This window comes from Silurus meridionalis, chromosome 6 (assembly GCF_014805685.1).
Source record: "Silurus meridionalis isolate SWU-2019-XX chromosome 6, ASM1480568v1, whole genome shotgun sequence".
Classification (NCBI taxonomy): Eukaryota; Metazoa; Chordata; class Actinopteri; order Siluriformes; family Siluridae; genus Silurus; species Silurus meridionalis.
The window spans coordinates 25305227-25329474 of record NC_060889.1 but is presented as its reverse complement, the minus strand read 5'-3'; the positions used below and the strand labels follow the sequence as shown (position 1 = coordinate 25329474).

The 24248-nt window shown below is 36.0% G+C and overlaps 1 protein-coding gene across 1 annotated transcript; it reads right to left on the bottom strand.

The window, feature by feature from the left end:
- Positions 1-620: 620 nt before the first annotated feature.
- On the bottom strand, positions 621-16267 carry rpe65a (retinoid isomerohydrolase RPE65 a). Its single transcript, XM_046851895.1, has 14 exons — positions 16151-16267; positions 15044-15126; positions 12629-12779; positions 11581-11688; positions 11313-11454; positions 10193-10340; positions 8611-8692; positions 8346-8478; positions 6433-6572; positions 3431-3560; positions 3221-3335; positions 2421-2515; positions 2218-2329; positions 621-1037 (listed from the first exon to the last, which is right to left on the bottom strand). The coding sequence occupies exons 1-14, from the start codon at positions 16159-16161 to the stop codon at positions 892-894; spliced, it is 1596 nt and encodes a 531-aa protein (XP_046707851.1). The 5' UTR covers positions 16162-16267; the 3' UTR covers positions 621-891.
- Between the last annotated feature and the right edge of the window lie 7981 nt (positions 16268-24248).

Below are 24248 nucleotides of genomic sequence, written 5' to 3'. Positions count from 1 at the left end.
ACTCATTTCTAATCCTGTCCATTCTCGTCACTCCCATCGAGAACCTCAACATCTTCAGCTCTGCTACCTCCAGCTCCACCTCCTGCCTTTTACTCAATGCCACTGTCTCTAATCCATACAACATCTCAAGTCTCACCACAGTCCTATAAACTTTCCCTTTCACTCTCACAGATACTCTTCTATCACAAATCACTCCTGCTATCACTCTTCTCCACCCACTCCACCCTGCCTGCACTCTTATCTTTACTTCTCTAACACACTCTCCATTACTGTTGACCCCAGGTACCTGAACTCCTCCACCTTCTCCAGCTCTTCTCCCTGCAACCGCACCATTCCACTGCCCTTCCTCTCATTCACACACATGTACTCTGTCTTACTCCTACTGACTTTCATGGCTACTTGTATGCATCTGATGATGATGATGATCTACGGAGAAAAGTGGAGCTTATTTTAAGAACAAATGGGGACTAAATGTGGAATGGGATGTTTAAAAAAAAAAAAACAACACATGACCAGACAGTGTCCTGACAAAAACGCACCTGAGCAGCAGTTTATTTATTTATATATATATATATATATATATATATATATATATATATATATATATATATATATATATATATATATATATATGTATCTTTATTGAATCTCAGCGATATGGTGCGTGTCGTATGGTGCGAATCATAAATGCCTGTTCTAAGAGCTTTAACTTTATTAACTGACAACAATTAGTGCTTCCAATAAGCAGGAAGGTAAATAAATGATAGTTTTTTTATTATGCTAACAACATTAACATATTTTAACACTTAACAAATTCCCTACACACACACATATCATGATGGAAAAGATGCCACGTGTGTTTGCTGAAGGATCTGGGACACACTTTTTTGTTTACGGCTTGTACATGCCATGGAAGGTGACGGGAGACATGACGTCCACCTCGGCCCGGGCGATCTCTGACAGGTCCTTAGCGTTCAGGATCAGGCAGTACGTCGGTCTCTGTGCTCCGGGACACACCACGATGGTCAACAGCACACCTGCTCAGACATGCTCACATCAGGAACAAAGCACTCTGGGAAAAACTCGTACTATTGATAGCACACACAGAACAGACACGAGCACACGTCTTTATTTCATCCAGCCATCCAGCCATCCATCCATCCATCCATCCATTTATTTAGGTGAATTAATCCACATTTATTATCCACTGAAAAAACAGACATAGAGGAACAATATTATGATTAATGATTATGATGATGATAAGGAATATTATTGTTATTTAAATTTTTATTTAAATATAATAATAATATTCCTTATCATCATCATTGTCAATATTATGATAAGTAATATTATTTTATTTAAAAAAATTACAATAATAATAATATTCCTTATCATAATCATTAATCATAATATAGTGATGATGTTAAGGAATATATATATATATATTTTTTTAAGACTACTGTGTACAGACTGTGTATGTATTATACAATAAAAAAACAGATGTAGAGAAAATATATTATGATTAATGTTAATGATAAGGATTATATATATTTATATATATATTTTTAAGACTACTGTGTACAGAAAAAAAAAAAAATAATACATAAGTAAATAAATACATTTGATAATAAATTAATCAGTTAATTAAAAAATAATAATAAATACAAACTGTACTGTATTGTTAATTAAGAAAACTAAATATACCAAAAGATTTTCCCCAAACATATTTCCCTATACATACAGTATGTATATATAAGTACATTAGTACGTATTTCCTTTTAAGGGGGAATTAACTTCTTTAAATAAATTTGCATTTGATATTTTATTTATTACGTTTTTTTAAATATAGTTGTTCAATTCATTGTGCAAATAGAAACAAAACTATTTGGAAGAGATCCTGCAAGTTCAAAACACTTCTTCATTCTATCACTTCAGGTCCCAGTGATCTCAAACACCAATAAATGATTTTTATAACAGGTTATGGGTGAAACCCGTAAGATTTCGAGGGAAATTTTTAATCATACAAAAAGTTCAGAGCTGTACCTCTTTCAGGATTTATTTATTATTTAAAAGTCTTTATTATGTAGTGTTTATTTAATCAAATACCATGAACCATGATACAATGGAAAATCATGTATATATATATATATATATATATATATATATATATATATATATATATATATATCACAGACGTTGCATGTTCACGCTACTCACCGTCGTCCTCGTCGACCCCGTCAGGGTGCTGTACGAACAGTGGCTCTGAGGGGTACGAGTCCGGCTCCTGCCACACCCACGTCTCTTTCGTCCTAACGTTCAGCTTGCAAATCTAAAATCAAACATTTGCTCAAACACTCCGTTAGCAGAACGATAACGACTGACACAGTAGACATCAGACTCGAGTAGGAAGGAAAACTTGCCCTGTCGGGGATGAAGTGGTTCAAGCCGAGGGCGTAGGCGTAGGTGTAGTTTCTCCCGTTGTTCATTTTGTAGTTGATCTGAGGAAACTCGAAAGCTGTTCAAAATGAGGAAAGGACACGTATCCGTTAAGAGTGAAACCGAAGAAGTTATACAGAGCGAATACATTTTGCCATTTAATACACCTGAGGAGAACATTTAGGTCCCAACAGTGGAGCTAGGTGGTGCTGGGATTTAAACTCATGACCTTCTGATCAGATGTCAAACATCTTAACCGATGAGTTAGCGCTTGATTAGCTCACGTTACAGCAGCACTGAGCGCATTTCTAAATCCGTAATCAGTCTTGTGTTAATGCACTGCACTACATCTCGAAGGTTATGACTCTGGATCCCTCAAATCCACAGGCCAGTGGTGATGAAGTAAATGTAATTCGTTACTGTACTTATGTAGTGTTTCCACGTATCTGTACTTCACTGAAGTATTTCCATTTGAGGAGACTTGAACTTGAATCCCCCCAACCTTCCGAGCGGTAACCCAGAGCCTTAACCACTGAGCTTCCACTTCCTTTCAGAGAAACGTTTTGGTAAGCGAATCAACTTTTTACAACGAATCAACAGTCACATTTACGGGATTTGAATTCACAAGGACTGCCACCTCCTGTTCGCTCATTTTTGTATCAAAGCTCATTTAACGCCAGCATTGAATGTTTTTCTTTATCAAATCTTCCACAGGTGTTTTAATCCTGACTTTTATACAGGATGTCATGGCAGTTATAGGTGCGCTAATTCATCGATCACGGACCTTGGCGAGGACCAGAGAAAAGCACCTCAGGCTCCAGCCAGATGGTTTCATCCTCACGCATCGTGGCTGTGGCTGTAGTGTACGGCAAAGAGATCAGGTTCTTTCCCTGTTCCTCCTTTAAGGAAAAGAGTCAAAGTGATTCATTATCAATAACTGAGTTAAGGCCATTAAATTCATCCTGTAGAATAATGTCATATCAATGCGTCATACCCTGTAGGGATCCAGCGGGACCACAAACCTGCGCACTTCAGGCTGAGGAGCGATCATGGCGTGTTTCTTTATCTCGTCCCAGTTCTGACGCAGATTTGCCAGCCACAGGTAGTTGTACACAAACTCAAATCTGTGTACAAAAGTGTAATTCTAAGTATAAAAAATGGAGATTAAACATTTGTGTAGCAGTACAGATCTACTGGCCTCTAATAATAACTCAACATACAGCCATTATTGGCTAAATAACTGGCAACAAAAGTAAGTTACAGTGAGGAAAATAAGTATTTGAACACCCTGCTATTTTGCAAGTTCTCCCACTTAGAAATCATGGAGGGGTCTGAAATTGTCATCGTAGGTGCATGTCCACTGTGAGAGACATAATCTAAAAAAAAAAAAATCCAGAAATCACAATGTATGATTTTTAAACTATTTATTTGTATGATACAGCTGCAAATAAGTATTTGAACACCTGTCAATCAGCTAGAATTCTGACCCTCAAAGACCTGTTAGTCTGCCTTTAAAATGTCCACCTCCACTACATTTATTATCCTAAATTAGATGCACCTGTTTGAGGTCGTAAGCTGCATAAAGACACCTGTCCACCCCATACAATCAGTAAGAATCCAACTACTAACATGGCCAAGACCAAAGAGCTGTCCAAAGACACTAGAGACAAAATTGTACACCTCCACAAGGCTGGAAAGGGCTACGGGGAAATTGCCAAGCAGCTTGGTGAAAAAAGGTCCACTGTTGGAGCAATCATTAGAAAATGGAAGAAGCTAAACATGACTGTCAATCTCCCTTTGGACTTGGGCTCCATGCAAGATCTCACCTCGTGGGGTCTCAATGATCATAAGGACGGTGAGAAATCAGCCCAGAACTACACGGGAGGAGCTGGTCAATGACCTGAAAAGAGCTGGGACCACCGTTTTCAAGGTTACTGTTGGTAATACACTAAGACGTCATGGTTTGAAATCATGCATGGCACGGAAGGTTCCCCTGCTTAAACCAGCACATGTCCAGGCACATCTTAAGTTTGCCAATGACTATTTGGATGATCCAGAGGAGTCATGGGAGAAAGTCATGTGGTCAGATGAGACCAAAATAGATCTTTTGGGTCATAATTCCACTAAACGTGTTTAAAGGAAGAAGAATGATGAGTACCATCCCAAGAACACCATCCCTACTGTGAAGCATGGGGTGGTAGCATCATCTTTGGGGTGTTTTTCTGCACATGGGACAGGCGACTGCACTGTGTTAAGGAGAGGATGACCGGGGCCATGTATTGTGAGATTTTGAGGAACAACCTCCTTCCCTCAGTTAGAGCATTGAAGATGGGTCGAGGCTGGGTCTTCCAACATGACAATGACCCAAAGCACACAGCCAGGATAACCAAGGAGTGGCTCTGTAAGAAGCATATCAAGGTTCTGGCATGGCCTAGCCAGTCTCAGACCTAAACCCAATAGAGAATCTTTGGAGGGAGCTCAAACTTCGTGTTTCTCATCGACAGGCCAGAAACCTGACTGATCTAGAGAAGATCTGTGTGGAGGAGTGGGCCAAAATCCCTCCTGCAGTGTGTGCAAACCTGGTGAAAAACTACAGGAAACGTTTGACCTCTGTAATTGCAAACAAAGGCTACTGTACCAAATATTAACATTGACTTTCTCAGGTGTTCAAAAACCTATTTGCAGCTGTATCATACAAATAAATAGTTAAAAAATCATACATTGTGATTTCTGGATTTTTTTTTTTTTAGATAATGTCTCTCACAGTGGACATGCACCTACGATGACAATTTCAGACCCCTCCATGATTTCTAAGTGGGAGAACTTGCAAAATAGCAGGGTGTTCAAATACTTATTTTCCTCACTATATATTGTGTCAATATTTTGTGTGAGCAGTATTGTTATGTAGCACTGCCTCAATCCTCCTGGGCATGGAATTCCATGTTGAACATCCAGGGGTCAGAATGGGAGAAATGGACTCAAAGTGCCACATTTTAAATAGCCTCCACTTTTCTGGGAAGATCTTCCACTCTACTTTTGGAATGATGCTTGTGGAGATTTGTGCTCATTGAGCTACAAGGGTGTTATTTGTCAGGTACTGATGTAGGTGAGAAGGTGAGGAGGCCTGGGGTGCAGTCAGCGTTCACATTCATTCATCCAAATGTGTTTATTAGGTTGGAGTTCTATAGCAGGAGATCTTACGCTCTACCCCATGTAAAGCATATGTTCATGGAGCTGCCTTTGTGCACAGGAATATCGTCATGCTGGAACAGGTTTGGGTCTCCTGGTTCAAAGGAAGGGAAAATGAATGCTACCATATCCAAAGACGTCCTCTACAATTGTGTGCCTCCAAGTTTGTGGAAACTATTTGGGGAAGAACCAAATATGGCTGGAAAAGCGTTGAAGTGTCCCAATACTTTTGACAATATAGTCTATATTTTTATATAAGACTTTTATTTTCTCTTTCTTATTTATTACTAATATATACTTTTAAACATATTTATTAAAAACAATTAATATGAGTCGCTGTGAAAAAAAGAAATACATGATTTAATTTCTATATTTTTAGGTTGTTTTTTTTTATAAATATCTGATAAAAAAGCAAGGTTTATAAGATGTATTTGTACATTTTAAAATATTCTATTTATGTATTTTTTTATGTCTGGTTTATCATAAGATTTCATATTTTACAAGAATAGCTGTGATATACAAACACTACTGATAGAAAAAAAATGTTATATAAGAATATATACATTCTATATATTTTATATAAGAGCATATATATTTATATATTTTTAAAAGCTTTGATTGAGGGTATTTTCATAAAGAATTACTTTTATAGGTAGTTGAAATATAGTGAAGTAGTGAAATATTGGGGTGTACAAACTTTTGAGAAATAAGTAATTAAAATAGTAATTCTCCAGACGAATCTCCACCATCACCAAAAATCCCATCCCATAATTACACTGTAACATAATAGCAGGTTTTTTTTTTTACCCTTTCCAGGTGCACAGGTCAAAAACAATGAACCCTGAGTCTTCATAACAGTTGATGTGGTGGAAAAGTCCCATCGCTGAAGTCCTGAATTTGTAGTCGATGTACTCGCCTGGATCCTTCCTGGCTATGTGAATCCACGTCTGTAGCAAGGATGAGAAAATATCTTACTTACAAGAATGATTCAGTTACAGCCACAGATTACGAACTACATACTTTTCTCTTTAGTTACAGGATCTTTTAGCGTTACAATAATAAGCTTGGATTCCCCGGGGTTGTGAAAAATGCAATTTCTTATTAGTACAAATATCCTGAAGAACATGTCAAAACATGATCGAAAAGAAGAGTTTCGGCATCGGACTTGAAAGCAACGTGTATTAGTTCTTTGGAAATACACAATACACAAAGCGATAACTTGTGATTGGGCGAAGAGATAATTAGCAACACTGCTCCTGGCCAGAACTTTACAAACATAGGTAAGTATACTGTTAAATCCTCGTGAATCCATTTAAGCTGTTAGAACTTCACATTCAGGCAGTTTGATTGCAAATACTGGCATGGCAGGCCTTTCTAATGCTAACACTAAGTCATGATAACAGCTAAAAAGCTACTTTTTTACCCACAGTTGTAGCCTTACAGGCGTGGATTGCTTTTGTTGTCATTCTAATAAAATGGACTTCATATATTCATGCGTTTGATCTTCCCTGGTGGTCTAGTGGTTAGGATTCGGCGCTCACCGCCGTGGCCCGGGTTCGATTCCTGGTCAGGGAACCAACCCCAGCCATTAGGGTTGCACAAGCCAGTGCACTCTTAGTGCCGGTCCCAAGCCCGGATAAATGGGGGGGTTGCGTTAGGAAGGGCATCCAGTGTAAAAACATGCCAAATCAAACATGCGGATCACGAATACAGATGATCCGCTGTGGCGACTTTTAATAGGAGAAGCCGAAAGAAAGATCTTGAAAATATAGCAACTTTGAAACAATGCTAGTTTTTACTCTTAAGGTTGATCCAATTCAATTCATTTGTATGTGTTTAGCGCTTTTAAAAATAAACACTGTCTCAAAGCAGCTTTACACAGTGATAAAAATTAATAAGATGTTCTTTATAAGTGTAAGTTTGTCCCTGATAAGCAAACTGCAACGAGGAAAAACTCTCCCCGACATGGCATAAGGAAGGAAGCTTGAGACGACCCAGACAAATGATAATTACATAGTCAGTGTGAGAGATTTGGATATTAGGAAGATGTGATACAGCATCCCTCGAGTACAGAGGGTTAAGGACATTTTTTTTCAAGGACCCAACAGTGGCAGATTGGCAATACCAGACCTTGAACCCCTGACCTTCCAAATCAGTAACCCAGAGCCTTAACCATTAAGCTACTACTTTACCACTATGGGGGGAAATTACAAGCCTTAACTTCACCTCGAACTCTGTCTGGAACACTTTTGGTGATGAGGTTTTGCATAATTGGGGGTTGAACAGAGGGAAAGAGGCCACAAATCTCACCTAGTGCACCTTTGAAGTTATCAGTTATACTGTATTATTATACTATATATATACCATATCTTATTCCCTACTGCACCTTCTGTACATTAGTCCCATAAACTTATTTAACATACTGCTATTTATCGTGAATAGGACACTTATACACTTCTAGTTAGATGCTAACTGCATTCCATTGACTCTGTATATGTACTTGGCACAATGACATTAAAGTTGAATCTAATCAAATCCAATCCAATAACAGATCCAATACTTATGAGTATAAATGCAAAGACAAGTATTCTCATCCCAGATTTTCTAGCATGCTGAGTATCATTAAAAGATTAAACAAACAGACCTACAGAACAAATCTAGATGTTCTGGCTCAGTTTTGGATGAAACCACTGGAATGCAATATGTTGGAATATAATTACCCCTTTCTGCTCGTCGGATTCAAAGCAGTCCATGTAGTTGGATCCGCGAATGGCCCAGGCACCCAAGAACTTCAGCAGGTTGATTTTGACGGGCGTCTCGACAAACACAAAGTGGTTCTCCGTCATCCCGAAGCTGAACAGAAGAACACACACATCATTAGAAGACTCAGAAGCAACAATCATGCTTTATGCTGGTTAGCTAATGATTATGCATCATTCAGGCAGTTTTTTTTTTCTTTAAGAAATTGAGAAACTGAATGTGAACCTGTGCACGTAGGACGGTTTAAACCTCTCAGCGCTGGGAAACTGCACAACCACCTTGGATTTTTCAATGGGGTCTGATTTATCTAAGATTGAAAAAAACGACATGTTACATTATTAGAATTTATACTTAATAGACAAACTGAGTCGCAGAAGTTTCTAACAGCGAAGCTCGTAATCTCAACTTCAGCAGCTAAGAAGAGAAAAGTGTGTACATTCATTGGTGTGGTTATTTTTCATGGGTTTATGCTTTAGATCAAATTAGTATTTTTTTCATTCTTGTATCAATCAAAAGCAGAATATCATAATAATAATAATTTTATATAGCGCCTCTAAAGGTCAAAGCACTGTGCAAGCATTAAAAACAAAGAATAAAAAAATAATCATACATGCATCACAAAAAAAAAAATCACCTAAAAGCTATTTTTCAGAGTAGCTTTTAGGTGAATTTTTCATTTTTTGGTAATGTATGTATGATAAAAAAATTTGTTTTAAGAGCTGATTTTTTTCTTTATATGATGCGTGTCATTAAAAGGCAGTATGGCTTATTGCTATTGTTTTTGATTTATTAAATGTTGAAATAAGGTAGAATCAATCAGTCTTTTTTATACAACAGGAAATAAAAAGGTGTTCATTGAATTAATAAATGTCCATTAGGCAATATATTATAAATAATTTTTTACTATTAGCTCTCTTAGTTCAGTACAATTTGATTCATTTTAAATAAATTAAGTTTTCTTTGTAAAATGCATTTAACATTGTCCCAATGCAGCTTTATAGAAAGTAGTAGAGTCAGTAGTGTAATGGTGTTTTCTTGTCATGTGGTATAAGGTAGAAACCTTCTCGCACAAAAGGGAACCGAATGTCCATTCATTACAATGAGATTAAATGATTACTGTTTATTTTCATGACGTTCAACCCCATAACCTTTAGTTTAACCAATGATATTTATAAAATGACGGACAGAAGGTGTGACAAAATCGAACATCATCCAACCTAATAAAATTTGTGTGGTTCAAAGTGTAGAGTAACTGTTGAGTAGAGATCAGAATCTTCTTTTCCTTATCTTAAAAGCCTTTTTTGAGAGGTATAGATAGAAAGAGAAAATAGTAAGTCTAAATAGTAGACTATTACTATACACAAATATTTTATTATAATTGATCATTTTCAATTATTTCAAATGAAGACTTTTTACTGAGAAACAAAGTTCTTTATAGGTATTTACCAAAATTGGAAGCCCATTTTAAAGTAAAAAAATAAAAGCAATAATAATAATAATAATAATAATAATAATAATAATAATAATAATAATTGACCTCTTCTCCACAATAATTGTTTGTGTTTTTGTTTGTGAACTTCTTGTTAAGTATTTTATAAAAGTAGAGCTTCATGAACTATAACTTTACGAAGGAATTATAAGAGGGAATTGGGACTAAATGTGGAATGCGATGCACAAAAATCACATACAGTACTTATGACCAGGTAAACCAATACTTTTGGAAATATAGTGTATATTGTGTTATTAGGTTATTCCTGTCCTGTGTGTTCAAGAGCTGACATCCACAGTTCAGTAGAGGGCCATGTACCTTTCTGTGTGGGTGGGATCTTGACGATGTTGTAAGCCAGCGAGGCTCCTTTCCCCATGCAGTTTCCAATGTTGTACACGGTGCCGTCTCTCTCGATGTGCGGGTGGGCCGTTATTCCGTTGATGTTGACGTATTTGCACATGTCCACCTTTCAGTTCCAGAAAGAACAGACAAAAGTGAACATATGGTGAGTTTAGGTGTTTATGTTTTAGGTCACATGACTGTCTGCACCTGTATGTTTCCGGGTTAATGAGAACCTGTATTTAAGTCAGACCTTGCGCCTTACTCATTGTATTTTTGGTTAGTTGTCTTTATCTTGTTGCAGTGTTTATTGTATGATCTTAAATTCAATTTTCTGCACTTTCATCCACCGTCCTCTCTATTACAGTACAGTATACAGGTTCATCAGTTTACTAAGACCAAGCAGTTACAGTGAACTCATTAGATGAATGTCATATTTGAACATTAGAAAATTAGCTTTATATCTATATTCATGTATATTCGTAAGGAATTCATTCGATTCAATGTCCGAAATTAGTACAAAATTAGTATTCTAAGTGGGCATACAATAGTATTTGAACTGGAAGTGTGTAGTAAAGATAATGTATTTTGCATATTTGATAATTATTTATTAAATGTTTGAAGATAGAATCAATTTTGTAAATTTAAGGTAAGTGGAAGTATTATTACATCATAAAATATACAAATGAATCATGATCAATATGCAAATGAATTCTGGTTTAAAAACACTAAAAGGTATTCATGTATTTATATGAATCATGTCATTAACAATTTCATTAAAGGTCAGTATGACATTGTTTTTTAATTATTAATTGTTTGAAGATAGAATTAATTTTGTAAATTTAAAGTGAGTGGAAGTATTATTACATCATAAAATATACAAACGAATCACAATCAATATGCAAATTGATTCTGAACATCATTTATTTATGACAGTAAAGGGGTGGAGCATAAAAGGTTTTGGATGTGTTCAATGTTCATATTTGTTGAATTTGGATCTTTTTTTCATGAGAAGCGTGTCATTCTAAAATTCTATCTGAATATAGAAACATTTCGATCAGGTTTTTAAACAAATCAGGTCATTTTCTTTTACCACTACCTTTTTTAGAGTCTCTAAAGTGTCCGGGTTCACTTTAGTGATATAGTTCGTCTCCGTGACGGCGTAGAAGTCTTCTCCGATGGGGTAAACGTTGACCAGGCAGTTATCTGTCACCTCGACTCCTTTGAAGTACGAGAGAAACCTGCACAAAATGCACACTGGTGTGTAACGTCTTACCAACTGATGGCATCGATGCAGCATACAAACATATACTTTATACAGAGGAAAGATTTAGAGATAGATTGAAAAAAGAGGAATGGAATAACACCTTGAGAAGATGTTCTTGCAAGGGTCTGGATAAGCGCATGTTCCAAATTCAGTGATTACAACACGGTTCTCTGTTATGGCCCGGACGTAGGCATCTGTTTTAATGAACCTGTGAACATAAAAAAATAACATTACACTAATTATTAATATCATGTTCTATGGTATCAATCTATTCATCCATTACACCTTATTTCAGTTCTTTTATATTAAAGGAAAAAAGCTGTCTAAACTTGCCTGTGGCTGTGTGAAAAAGTAATTGCCACCTAAACCTAAGAACTGGTTGTGCCATTTTGGTGGCAACAACTGCAATCAAGCGTTTGCGATTACCGGAAATGAGTCTTTCACATCGTTGTGGAGGAGTTTTGGTCCATTCTTCGTTTAAAGAATTGTTTAATTCAGCCACATTGGTGGGTTTTTGAGCCTGTTTAAGGTCATGCCACAGAATCTCAATTTGATTGAAGTCTGGACTTTGACTAGGTCTTTCCAAAACCTTAATTTTGTGTTTTATTTTTTTTTACCAATTCAGAGGTGGACTTGCTTGTATGTTTTAAATCATTGTCCAGCTGTGTAACAGAAGTGTGTTTGAGCTTAAAGTCATGAACTGATGGCCGGTCATTTTCCTTCAGGATTTTCTGATAAAGCATATTATTCATGATTCCATCAATTATGGCAAATCTTCCAGCTTCTGAATCTGCAAAGCAGCCGCAGAGCATTACACTACCACCACCATGTTTGACTGTTTGTATGATGCTCTTTTTATGAAATACTGTATTAGTTTTACACCAGCTATAATATAATATATAATATATTTGCCCAAAAGAATTGGGGATATTTAAAATATAATGTTGTGGCAAAAAGTATGTTCTACTGTATGTTCTATGAAAATACAATAATTGTGACTGTTTGCACCCTAAGGTTAATTATTTTCCAAAACGGCACATCCGTATTCTTACTCCCCATAATTACTTCAACCAAGTGCCCTAATAATGATTTTTATCTTACGACTACAGTGTTTACTGCTAAATCTGTCTGTAGAAGGTTGTACCTACTTGCGGAAATACGTGACCTGCCCATTGCTGAAATCAAACTTGTGCATCAAGGCTTGGCCATCGAAGAGATGATAAAAGGGTTCAGATCCGATCTCAAACAGGCCTGGACCCAGACGGAGCAGACTTCCTCTTATAAAAGATGGGATTCGGCCTAAAAAAGTAGTATAATAATTAATTAGGTGATGTACAATTTTAGACTTCATGAAATATAAATAAGCACTGGTCATTATGAATCAGAGATTCCGGTACACAGTGTAAAAAGGTGGGAGGTGGTAGCTTAGTGGTTGAGGCATTTAAATATGGCTCTTGTGAGTTCAAAGCTCAGCCACACCAAGCTGCCACTTCTGGGCCCCTGAGCAAGGCCCTTAACCCCATATCTGCTCAGTTGTATGAATAAGATAAGTAAAATGGTCCAGATCCAAAAGAGCAAAATATAAAGCTTATAATGGTCTGAACAACAAATTATTAGTCAAGCAATTAGCAGTAATAAAACAAATGCTATCCTGAGACTTATTTAATAGTTACCTGTTTCCTGTTGCTGTTTAAGAAAAAAAATGTAAAAAGGGAAATTTTCCTCAATAGTTTTCTTGGTTAAAATGGATGATGTAAAATTAAACAAGTCTGTGTTAACAAACATTTTTTTAGACTATTCATCTAATACTCAAATCAACATTGAATGGAACAGCAATGGCTCTTCTCTGTGTCAGAAGATGTTCCGCAAACGTCACCTACGTTTTATTTATTGATCTCCTTCATGCTTGTTTCATTTCTTGAAAAAATCATTTGTTAAGACCATTAAAAAGACCAGTATGTGGCTGTGTGGAATTAATGAATGAAATAATTGATGGATGAATAAAGAATGATCAGTACAATAATCATTATAACACTTTAATTAAACTAAAACAACCAAAAAATGTAAAGAAAGACCAAAATTAAATTTCGTGTACAGAACTGGCTGTTGGAATTATTGACAGAGTCTCACTGATCAACTTCCTGCAGCTGGAAAATGTCATAGTGAAGAATGATCTGACCACATCTACCTCTGTCTCACTACAAACTAATTTTTAAAGCAACTGTTTGTTATGTTTACATTCAAGACACATGTTTATTCTCGTTCTTACAACCATCGTCATAGGTTGACTATAAAGAAGACCAAATGTCCTCACCTGGTAAAGGGAGAGGACTGCAGGTAAGCCAGTTCAGCACCCGGATTGTTTTACTGAGAAGTCATGTTATTGAAATAGATAACGTATGCGGTTTAGCATTGTCTTGCTAAAATACGCAAGGCCTTCCCTGAAAACTACGTTGTTGAGCTGTTGCTCTAAAACCTGTCTATATCTCTAAAGATTGATGGTGCCTTTCCAGATGGGAAAACTGCATATTCCATATACACTAATGCACCTGCATACTGTTAGAAATGCAGGCTTTTGAACTGAGCACTAATGATAAGCCAGATAGTCCCTATCCTCTTTATTCCGGAGGATGTAGTGTCAGGGGATTAAAAAAAAAACAGTTTTTCACTTTGCCTCAGTACATTTTAAATAAACCTAGTACCGGAGAAACGGCAGCGTTTCTGGATCATGTTCACGTATGGCTTCTTCTTTGCATGGAAGAGATTTAACTTACATTTGAGAATGACACAGTGAACTGTGTTCCCAGACGATGATTTCTTAAGATGTTTCTAAACCTATTCAGTGATTTCACATTACAGAATTTACCCTGTTTTAATGCAGTGACACCTAAAGCATCCAATATTGATTCATCAAGGTTCTTTGAATCTTTTCATGCTATCACTTCAAGTCATATTTATACACATAATATATATATATATATATATATATATATATATATATATATATATATATATATATATATATATATATATATATATATATATATATCTTTACTTCTGAGAGACTCTGCCGCTCTAAGATAATATTTTTAAACCCAATCATTTTACTGATCTGTTGCTAATTAGTTAAGGTAAATGTTCTTTCATCTATTTCATTTCAGTAACACTTTTATTTCTTTTTTTTTGGCTTATTCGTTGCCACCATCAAGGTCTTAAAATTACCATTTTTTTTCTTAAAATGGTACATTTCCAGAGTTTGAACATTTTATATGTTTTCTATGTTCTATTGTGAATAAAATCATGTTTTCTGACATTTGAAAATGCAATGAAAAACATTGCATTCCGTTTTTATTTTACATTTTTTGGAATTGGAGTTGTACTAATAATAATAAAAAGAAAAGAAAAGAAGAAGAAGAAGAAGAGGAAGAAATGCAGATCACTTGGTGCATGTGACATTGTCAAAGAACTTTTGCATGATATTATTACTGCCAGTGAAGAAGCACTTTTCAAGTGACCAATTGCAGGTTTATGTAGAAATGTAGAAAAATAAAAGCTGAACGTACCAGTGACTGTCGCTGGAATTGGTTCACTGAGCTCCTCCACGGTCTCAAAGATCTTCTTATAGTCTCCAGCAGGATGTTCAAATCTGAAAAGTGAACCATTTTAGCAACTTTGGAAATGGAGCAATACTCGGAATGCACTGAAAAGACCTCGGGTTATTCGTTGGCGATGAACATTATGTCTAAATCAGGATTAATACTAAAAGAAAGAGAGAAATATAGTGTCTTATAAACCTACAGGTCATAAAGAATTATTCAGTAATATGAATATAGCATTTATAAGGATCTGTTTAATATAACGTGCAGTAATGCAGGTATTTGAGGTTGTATCAGCCCACAATAATACCTAATGTTAAATATTAAATTAACTTTGTTAATTAGTAAGTTTATTGGTTCGTTAGTTAAAATATTTAAATAAAATATTAATAAATACTTTCATGTCTTTTTCTTTTTACAATTGATTTGTTTTTACGTGTCATTTTTTTTAGACCTTTAGAGGAAATAGGTTTTAAAGTTTTTACAAATTTCTGAGTAAAAAGTACACACAATATTAAAAAAAGTAATGGGACACCTGATGCTTTTTCACAGTCTGTTACCACAAAGTGACAAAGTCTTCGGAATTTGTGCACAAATAGATTCTTTAAAGATTTTCTTTGAACATCTGAGCAGGCTTTTACAGTGGTCTTACCACCCCATGTTTACCAAATATTTATTTTAAATATGTTAATGATCTAATTTAAATATTAAACACATTCTACTGGTCAGCACAGTGAAAGCTTCAGTGGATATCCCATGAACATTAAACACAGGACCTTGGATAAAGGGCAAATTATCGTATCCAATCCAACTTTGGGTTTGGAGGTACTCGGAAAACCCAGAAGAAACCGACACAGACACAACATAAAATTGGAGAGCTAAAAGAGTCGACTCTCATCAATAAACAAAGATCTGAGTCACTGTCGGTTTCCAAATCAAAAGCTTCCTGTCTGACTGCGACATCTTTTCTTGGTTACACCTAAAAACATTTTCCTGAACAAGTTGTAAAATACATACTATAAATCTGGTCAAATTTTATATGCTGTTTTCTAATAAACCTGAGCAGGAACTCACCGGCTGACCATGTTTCCTCAGTGTGCCCTGGAGCTCTGTATTACAGCCTGTGTGTGGCCTGTGTGTGCTCTGTCCTTCAGGGTGCTGCTTAAACCCAAACGCAAAACCCTTTATAACTGCCCCTCCTTTTCACAAGCTACGCTTCGGCTAACTAAGACTAATTACTAAGTTGATGGAACAACAGTTTCTTTGTATCGGGATCTTGAGCTCCTGGGCACAATACACTGTGATGTCAAAGAGGATTTGCTGCCCAAAGGATCTATAGTTCTCAGGGCTGTTAGAAGGCGTGGGGATAAAGAAACAAACACAAGACTGGGTTACAAAACAAGCTAATCACACACACACACACACACACACACACACACACACACACCTAATTAAAAGTTTTTCTTACGGCTTAAAAGACCACGTTTTTGCTTAATTTATTAATTTCATATTCAGAAAAATAAATTTCCCATTAGCCAGACAGTAACAGAAAGACAGACAGACCTGCAAAATATAAATAGATAGAGACAGAGAGAGAGAGAGAGAGAGAGAGAAAGGGCCTGACAGACAGACAGACAGACAGACAGACAGACAGACGGATGATAGATAGATAGATAGATAGATAGATAGATAGATAGATAGATAGATAGATAGATAGATAGATAGATAAAGAAAGAAGGAAAGAAAGAAAGAAAGAAACATAGATCGACAGACAGACAGACAGATAGAAGACAGACAGACAGACAGACAGATAGATAGATAGACAGAAGATGGAGGGACGGGCGGGCGGGCAGACGGACGGACGGACGGACGGACGGACAGACAGACAGACAGACAGACAGACAGACAGATAGATAAAGAAAGAAAGAAAGAAAGAAAGAAAGAAAGAAAGAAAGAAAGAAAGAAACATAGATCGACAGACAGACAGACAGACAGACAGACAGACAGACAGATAGATAGATAGATAGATAGATAGATAGATAGACAGACAGACAGACAGACAGACAGACAGATAGATCTTGAATAATTGAATTTTCACTCATTTCCAAATTTCCTACTAGTTCCTTATGTCCTTATGGCTTACAGAGAGCACAATTGTAACATTTCTGGGTTTGAGTTAAAAGCTCAATAATGATTTTAAATACAGGTTACTGAATTCACAAATAACACCTTTTTAAAATACTTTTCTTTTTTAATAATTATAAGTTTTGTCATATAGCTAGTGAGCACTGTACATATTAAAACACAATAATAGAGTGTTCTGTAGATTATAACCCTGCATGTAACATCACTTCAAAATGTGTACTTCAGTGTTTTACTTTCATAGTATATTTCTGAAGGTTGCTTTATGAATGTTTTTTATTAACATTGTAGCTGCCTGATGATGCAACACTCATAAAACACATTTTTATATAGCAACATCAATGTAATTACTATAAAAAGTTCATTATTTCTTAATGAAAAACATTTACTATGAAATGAGCTACTCATAGACAGTCAGAAATTATATTATTACACCATCATATCAAACTTTGGTATAAATTATATATATATATTGCCTTCCAATCTTTAATTTTACAGAAAAAAACATGTTTAAGAACAACAGCAATCTTTTGTCCTGAAAGTGGTTGCAGTTCTTATGAGGGATTATTGTTGTTTTTATCCTCGTGGGAACAAAACTCAACTCCCCATCTATTAGATTTCATAGAGATGATTTCTGTTATTCGGATGATAATTACATCTTTCATTTCATGATAGTTGTCAATCTAAATCAGAGAAAGAATATCTGCACTTTCATTAAAAGCAAATGTGCATCAGATCTGACTGGAAAATCTTTGGATAATTAAGTTTACTGATTCACAACACACAACTGTCAGGTGTGGATGGATAGATGGTGGAATTGTTGCATATTTTTGTGTATGTGAATGTATATATGCATGCATGGATGGATGGATGGATGGATGGATGGATGGATGAGTGGGTGGATGGATAAATGGATGGATGGATGGATGAGTGGGTGGATGGATAAATGGATGGATGGATGGATGGATGGATGGATGGATGGATGGATGGATGAGTGGGTGGATGGATAAATGGATGGATGGATGGATGGATGGATAGATGGATGGATGGGTGGGTGGATGGATGATTATATGAAATGGATAGTTAAATGGTTATGTGGATAAAAGTATAGATGGGTGGATGGATAGATGGATGGATGGATGGATGAATGGATGATGTTTAAATGAATGGATAGTTAAATGGTTATATGGATAAAAGGTTGAATGGATGGATGGATGGATGGATGGATGGATGGAAGGATGGATGGATGGATGGAAGGATGAATGGATGGGTGAATGGATCAGTGAATGGATGGATGTATGGATGGATAAATAGATGGATGGATGGGTGGATGGATGGATGATGTTTAAATGAATGGATAGTTAAATGGTTATATTGATAATAGGTTGAATGGATGGATGGATGGATGGATGGATGGATGGATGGATGCATGGATGTTAAAATACTTACAGTGCATTCAGAAATTTTCACAACACTCATTTCTTTCCCACATTTTGTTATGTTACAGCTTTATTCCAAAATGGATTACATTCAGTATTTTTCTCAAAATACTACAAACAATATCCCATAATGACAATGTGAAAGATGTGTGTTTAAAATCTTTGTGAATGTATTAAAAATAAAAAATTAAAACAAAATCACATGTACATAAGTATTCACAGCCTTTTGCTTTATACTTTGTTGAAGCATTTTGTCACCCAAGTCTGAGGTCCAGAGAGCTCTGGAGCAGGTTTTTATCAAGAATGTCTCTGTACATTGCTGCATTCATCTTTCCCTCGATCGGACTGTAATGTGCCTTTTACTGATGATTGGCTTCCGACTGGCCGATCTACCATACAGGCCTGCTTGGTGGAGTGCTGCAGAGATCTTCTGGTAGGTTCTTCTCTCTCCAAAGAGAAACACTGGAGCTCTTTCAGAGTGACCATTGGGATCTGGTCACCGCCCTGACTCGCTCAGTTTGGCTGGGTGTCCCGCCCTAGGAATAGTCCTTGTGGTTCCAAACTTGATAAAGATGGAGAGCACTGTGCTCATTGGGACCTGCAAAATGCTGCAAAAATCTGTGAGATCTGTGTCTCGATACAAACCTGTCTTGGAGGGCTTCAGACACGACAATTCATAGCTTCACTGTTAACTGTGGGACCTTCTATAGAAAAGTGGGTGCTTTTCCAAATCATGTCCAATCTACTGAATTTACCACAGGTGACTCCAAACAAGTTGTAGAAACTTCTCAAGGATGATCAGTGGAAACAGGATGCACCTGATCTTAATTTGAGTGTCATGGCAAAAGCTGTAAATACGTACGTACACGTGATTTTTTAAAGTTTTTTTTATCTGTAATAAATTTGCAACGATTTTTAAACAAACTTCGTTCACATTTTGTGGGAAATTGTTTGTGGAATTTTGAGGAACGTAATGAATTTACGTCAAGCGCTGTGAATACTTTCCGGACGCACTGTAAGGTGTTAAAAAATGGAGGGATAAAAACATGTCAGGCGCTAAGAACGTTCTGGAGACCGAGTGAATTCAACGAAGGCTTTTTTAATGAGAAAGCAAAAAAAGGGCAAGGCAGAAAGCACAGAAAAACACACTGAAGCTAGTAAGCTGAGCAACAACCAAACGGAGTAGTTTGGGCAGTCCTGTATGTTCGCAAGCCTAAGCTGTAGAACGGACGATGAGCATGTGGATAAACAGGGTCTTTATAGTGTGGTGACTGATTTGGACCAGGTGTGGATGATTAGTAAGTTGGTGAGCTGCTTGGAGTGATTGGAGGGGTTGGCGTGGGTGTGGCTGGTGGATCCCTGACAAAACACCACCCCAATGGAAATGAAATTAAATACATGAAATAAACACGTTTTTCGTTCAATGCTGTTCTGATCGTATAGCTTTTATCATTATTGCTGCTTCATATCACTGACCGATATCGAAACAGAAACGTGTCAAATAATCTTCCCTTTCTTCAAACAAATCCCTTTTTCTCTGGGTTTTTTTTAGTTATGCAACTACACGAGGCAGTGAAACGAAGTCTTCCAACCATCGTGGCCTCTGTTGTTCGAGCTTATTAAATAAGGCTCTGCTCTGTTTAACATTCCTGAACAGATTTCTATTCTATGTAGGGGCTAACAGGAAAGAGGGGTGGGGGTGGGGGTCAGGGTCTTTCCCAGTAATGTATATATAATGCTTGTTAGTACAAAGGATAGTATCAAACCATTTATTATTATTATAATTATTATTATTATTATTATTATTATTATTATTATTATTAATATCAAGTAATTTATGCTTATTATTACAATTTGTGTTGGATATTGTTACATTACATGGATATAATTTGGCGTTTACATTAATAAATTAAGCAGAAAAGCATCTCATCTCACTGAAACATGAGGTAAATTGGCTACAGTAACTAAAGACCAGGCTGATACTGATGTTTACATAAATAGATGGATTGATGGATTGAGGGATGGACGGATAACAAAAGTTTTAATTGATATAATTGTTGGTTATGATATATAACAGTTGATTATTGTCAGTTAAAATAGATAAAAATAAATGTATTGTTGGTCATATTAGATAACGTTAAATAATAATTGATCATTTGTTTGTCATTGATTTTTTTTAACAATTTATCATCCATTGGTCATCAGTTATAATAGATAACAATCAGTCAGTTATTACTGATTTATTGTTGGTTATTTACATTTATATTTACAGCATTTGGCACATGCCCTTATCCAGATCGACTAATCTATTGATTGTCAGTTTTTATATAGAATAATCAATTTATCTTCAGTTATATTTAATAATACTTTATGTATTGGTGTTCTAATCGATAATCAATTCATCATCGATTTGAATAGGTGATAATTGATTTATTGTTGGTAATAAATCATAATAATTGATTTATTGATAATAGATAATAATCAATTTATCATCTCATCAGTTATAATAGATAATATTTAATTTATCATTTAGTTATATTTAGTTGTTTTGAATGAAAATCAGTATCATGAGTTATAAAGGAAAATACATTTTCATCAGCTATAAACAATAACGATTATGATAGACAATAGTTTTATTGTAAATTATTATATATAACAATTTATTGTCCGTTATAATTAATTATAATGATTTACTGTCATATATAATAGGTAATAATCATTCTTTTTCTTCTTCTTTCGGTTCCTCCCATTAGGGATCTCCACAGCAGATCATCCGTCTCCATACCCCCTGTCCTCTACATCTGCCTCTTTCACCGCAACTACCTGCATGTCTTCCCTCACCACATCCATGAACTTCCTCCTTGGTCTTCCTCTTTTTCTCCTTCCTGGTGGCTCCATCCTCAGCATTTTCCTACTGATATGCCCCATGTCCCTCCTCTGCACATGTCCAAACCATCTCAATCTCGCCTCCCTCACCTTGTCACCAAAACGTCCTACATGCGCTGTCCCTCTAATAAACTAATTTCTAATCCTGTCCATCCTCGTCACTCCCAACGTAAACCTTAACATCTTCAGCTCTGCTACCTCCAGCTCCACCTCCTGTCTTTAGTTAATGCAACTGTCTCTAAACCATACAACATCGCAGGTCTCACCACAGTCCTATAAACTTTCCCTTTCACTCTCACAGATACTCTTCTATCACAAATCACACCTGCTATCACTCTTCTCCACCCACTCCACCCTGCCTGAACTCTTTTCTTCACTTCTCTAACACACTCTCCATTACTTTGCACTGTTAATCCCAGGTACCTGAACTCCTCCACCTTCTCCACCTCTTCTCCCTGCTACCGCACCACTCCACTGCCCTCCCTCTCATTCACACACATGTACTCTGTCTTACTCCTACTGACTTTCATTCCCCTTCTCTCCAGCACATACCTCCACCTCTCCAGGCTCTTCTCAACCTGCTCACTACTCTCATCACGTCATAGTCCATGGAGACGCTCTCTGACCTCGTCCGTCAACCTGTCCATCACCACTGCAAACAGAAAAGGGCTCAGGGCCGATCCTTGATGCAGTCCAACTTTCACCTTGAACCAGTCTGTCGTTCCTACTGCACACTTCACTGCTGTCACACTGTCCTCATACATGTCCTGCACCACCCTCACATACTTCTCTGACACACCTGACTTCCTCATACAAAACCACAACTCCTGTCTCCACCCTGTCATACGCTTTCTCGAAATCCACAAATAGACAATGCAACTCCTTCTGACCTTCTCTATACTTCTCCATTAACATCCTTAAAGCAAATAATGTGTCTGTGGTGCTCTTCCTCAGCATGAAACCATACTGTTGCTCACAGATGGTCACTTCTTCTCTCAGCCTGGCTTCCACTACTCTTTCCCATAACTTCATGGTGTGACTGATCAACTTTATTCCCCTGTAGTTACTGCAGGTCTGAACATCTCCCTCAAAAATCTTGTTGAACATCCTCATTAAAAACTCCACTGCATCTCTCCTAAACATCTCTCTGCTTCCACTGATTCGCTGTTGTCCTAATGGGAGCAGCAGAAAGAAGAAGATCAGTTATTATAATTAATAATTAATTTATCATCAGTTATAATGGATAATAATCAATACGATACACAAAATTCACGGTTCGGTACGTACCTCGGTTTTTAAGTCACGGTGTGATTCAATTTCTGTACGGTTTGGGGGGAAGAAGCCCAAAACATGAAATTGCTTTTAATTTTTTATGGACATGGTTTATTATTAGTATTAATATTTTTGATCATCAAAATTTTAACAGTTTACATTTATGAAACATTTTAATTCTAATAATTTTTAATCATTAAAACATTTTTTAAAAATTATCATTAGAAAAATTATAATTTTAGAAAAATGAATGTAGAAAAATAATTTTATAATTTTTTATAATTACATTTTTTTTATTCAAATAAAAGCCTGTTTGGTTAAATAATATATAAAACAGTATTTTATAATATTTTTATAAAAAATAAAAATTATTGCAATGCACTTTTTTATTATATTGATTAAATGATGTAATCAATGAATTGGCACAAATTAAATCAATTAAGTAAAATGTTATAAATTAAAAATAATGTAATTAAATTGTCCATTAATTTATTTAATTTGAAGAGAAAACTTGTTTTGCATATGCTTGAAAATGCAAAAAATCATGAAAATGGATTCGAGATTTAAGATTTTTCATTTTTTTTACTTTTCATTTCACTGCATGTTGTATCCTGTATATAACTATATTTGTGAAAAATAAAAAATCTTGAATCAAAAGCGCTAGCGTTAGACACTTCCTGGTTAGCGGCTAAAACTAGCGCTATTGATTCTTTTCAAGCATGCGCAAAATAAATCTTTCTTGCATTGTTGTGAATGTTTTAAAGTTTACAAACATTAATATAAAATGCTCACAGTGCGAGGCGTAGACTAAACAAACTTGAGGTTCGGCACTTAATACGTTCCTGAGGAAACTCGGATTTGAACTATGTTCCGTGCGTAAAAATGATTGCATGTGATTAAATTTTGGTATGAATACGCATAATAATCGATTTATCACCAGTTAAAATAGATGATACTCGGTTTGTTTTCTCGATTTATTTCAGTCGATGCTGTTTACATGTCTGCATCGATTATTAACCTGCACACAAGCTTTCTGAGTAAATTGTGAAACTGTGATTCGGAGTCCTGATGATTTACGGGATTTAAAAGACTGTAATTACGTTTGAACGTTTACACGGATATTTTATATCTTCATGCTTTATGTTGAATATGGTTTCACTAATAATAAACATGCATTTGCATAAAGCATCTATATTCGTCCATGTTGATTAGAGTATGAAAACATTTGAAAAGTATTCATTTAAGGGACATATAGAACAGATGAAAATGTGCGATTAATCGCGATTAAATGTTTGAATCGATTGACAAAACTACTACTACTAACAACTTTTTTTTGTTTTTGTTTTTTTTTTTAAATGCGCGCGCACCTTCCTGGTGTCACATTTCCGGCACGCGTGTGTGAGGGCCGCTTCCGGTGTTCAGCAGTCAGGCGG

Excerpts from the sequence above, each read along its gene's own strand:
- rpe65a (XM_046851895.1), bottom strand. Across the intron at positions 6,573-8,345 it reads AATCCGACGAGCAGAAAGGG|ACGTGGATTCACATAGCCAG; the intron begins GTAATTATATTC and ends TCCTTGCTACAG. Across the intron at positions 2,330-2,420 it reads ACCACTTCATCCCCGACAGG|ATTTGCAAGCTGAACGTTAG; the intron begins GCAAGTTTTCCT and ends GTTTGATTTTAG.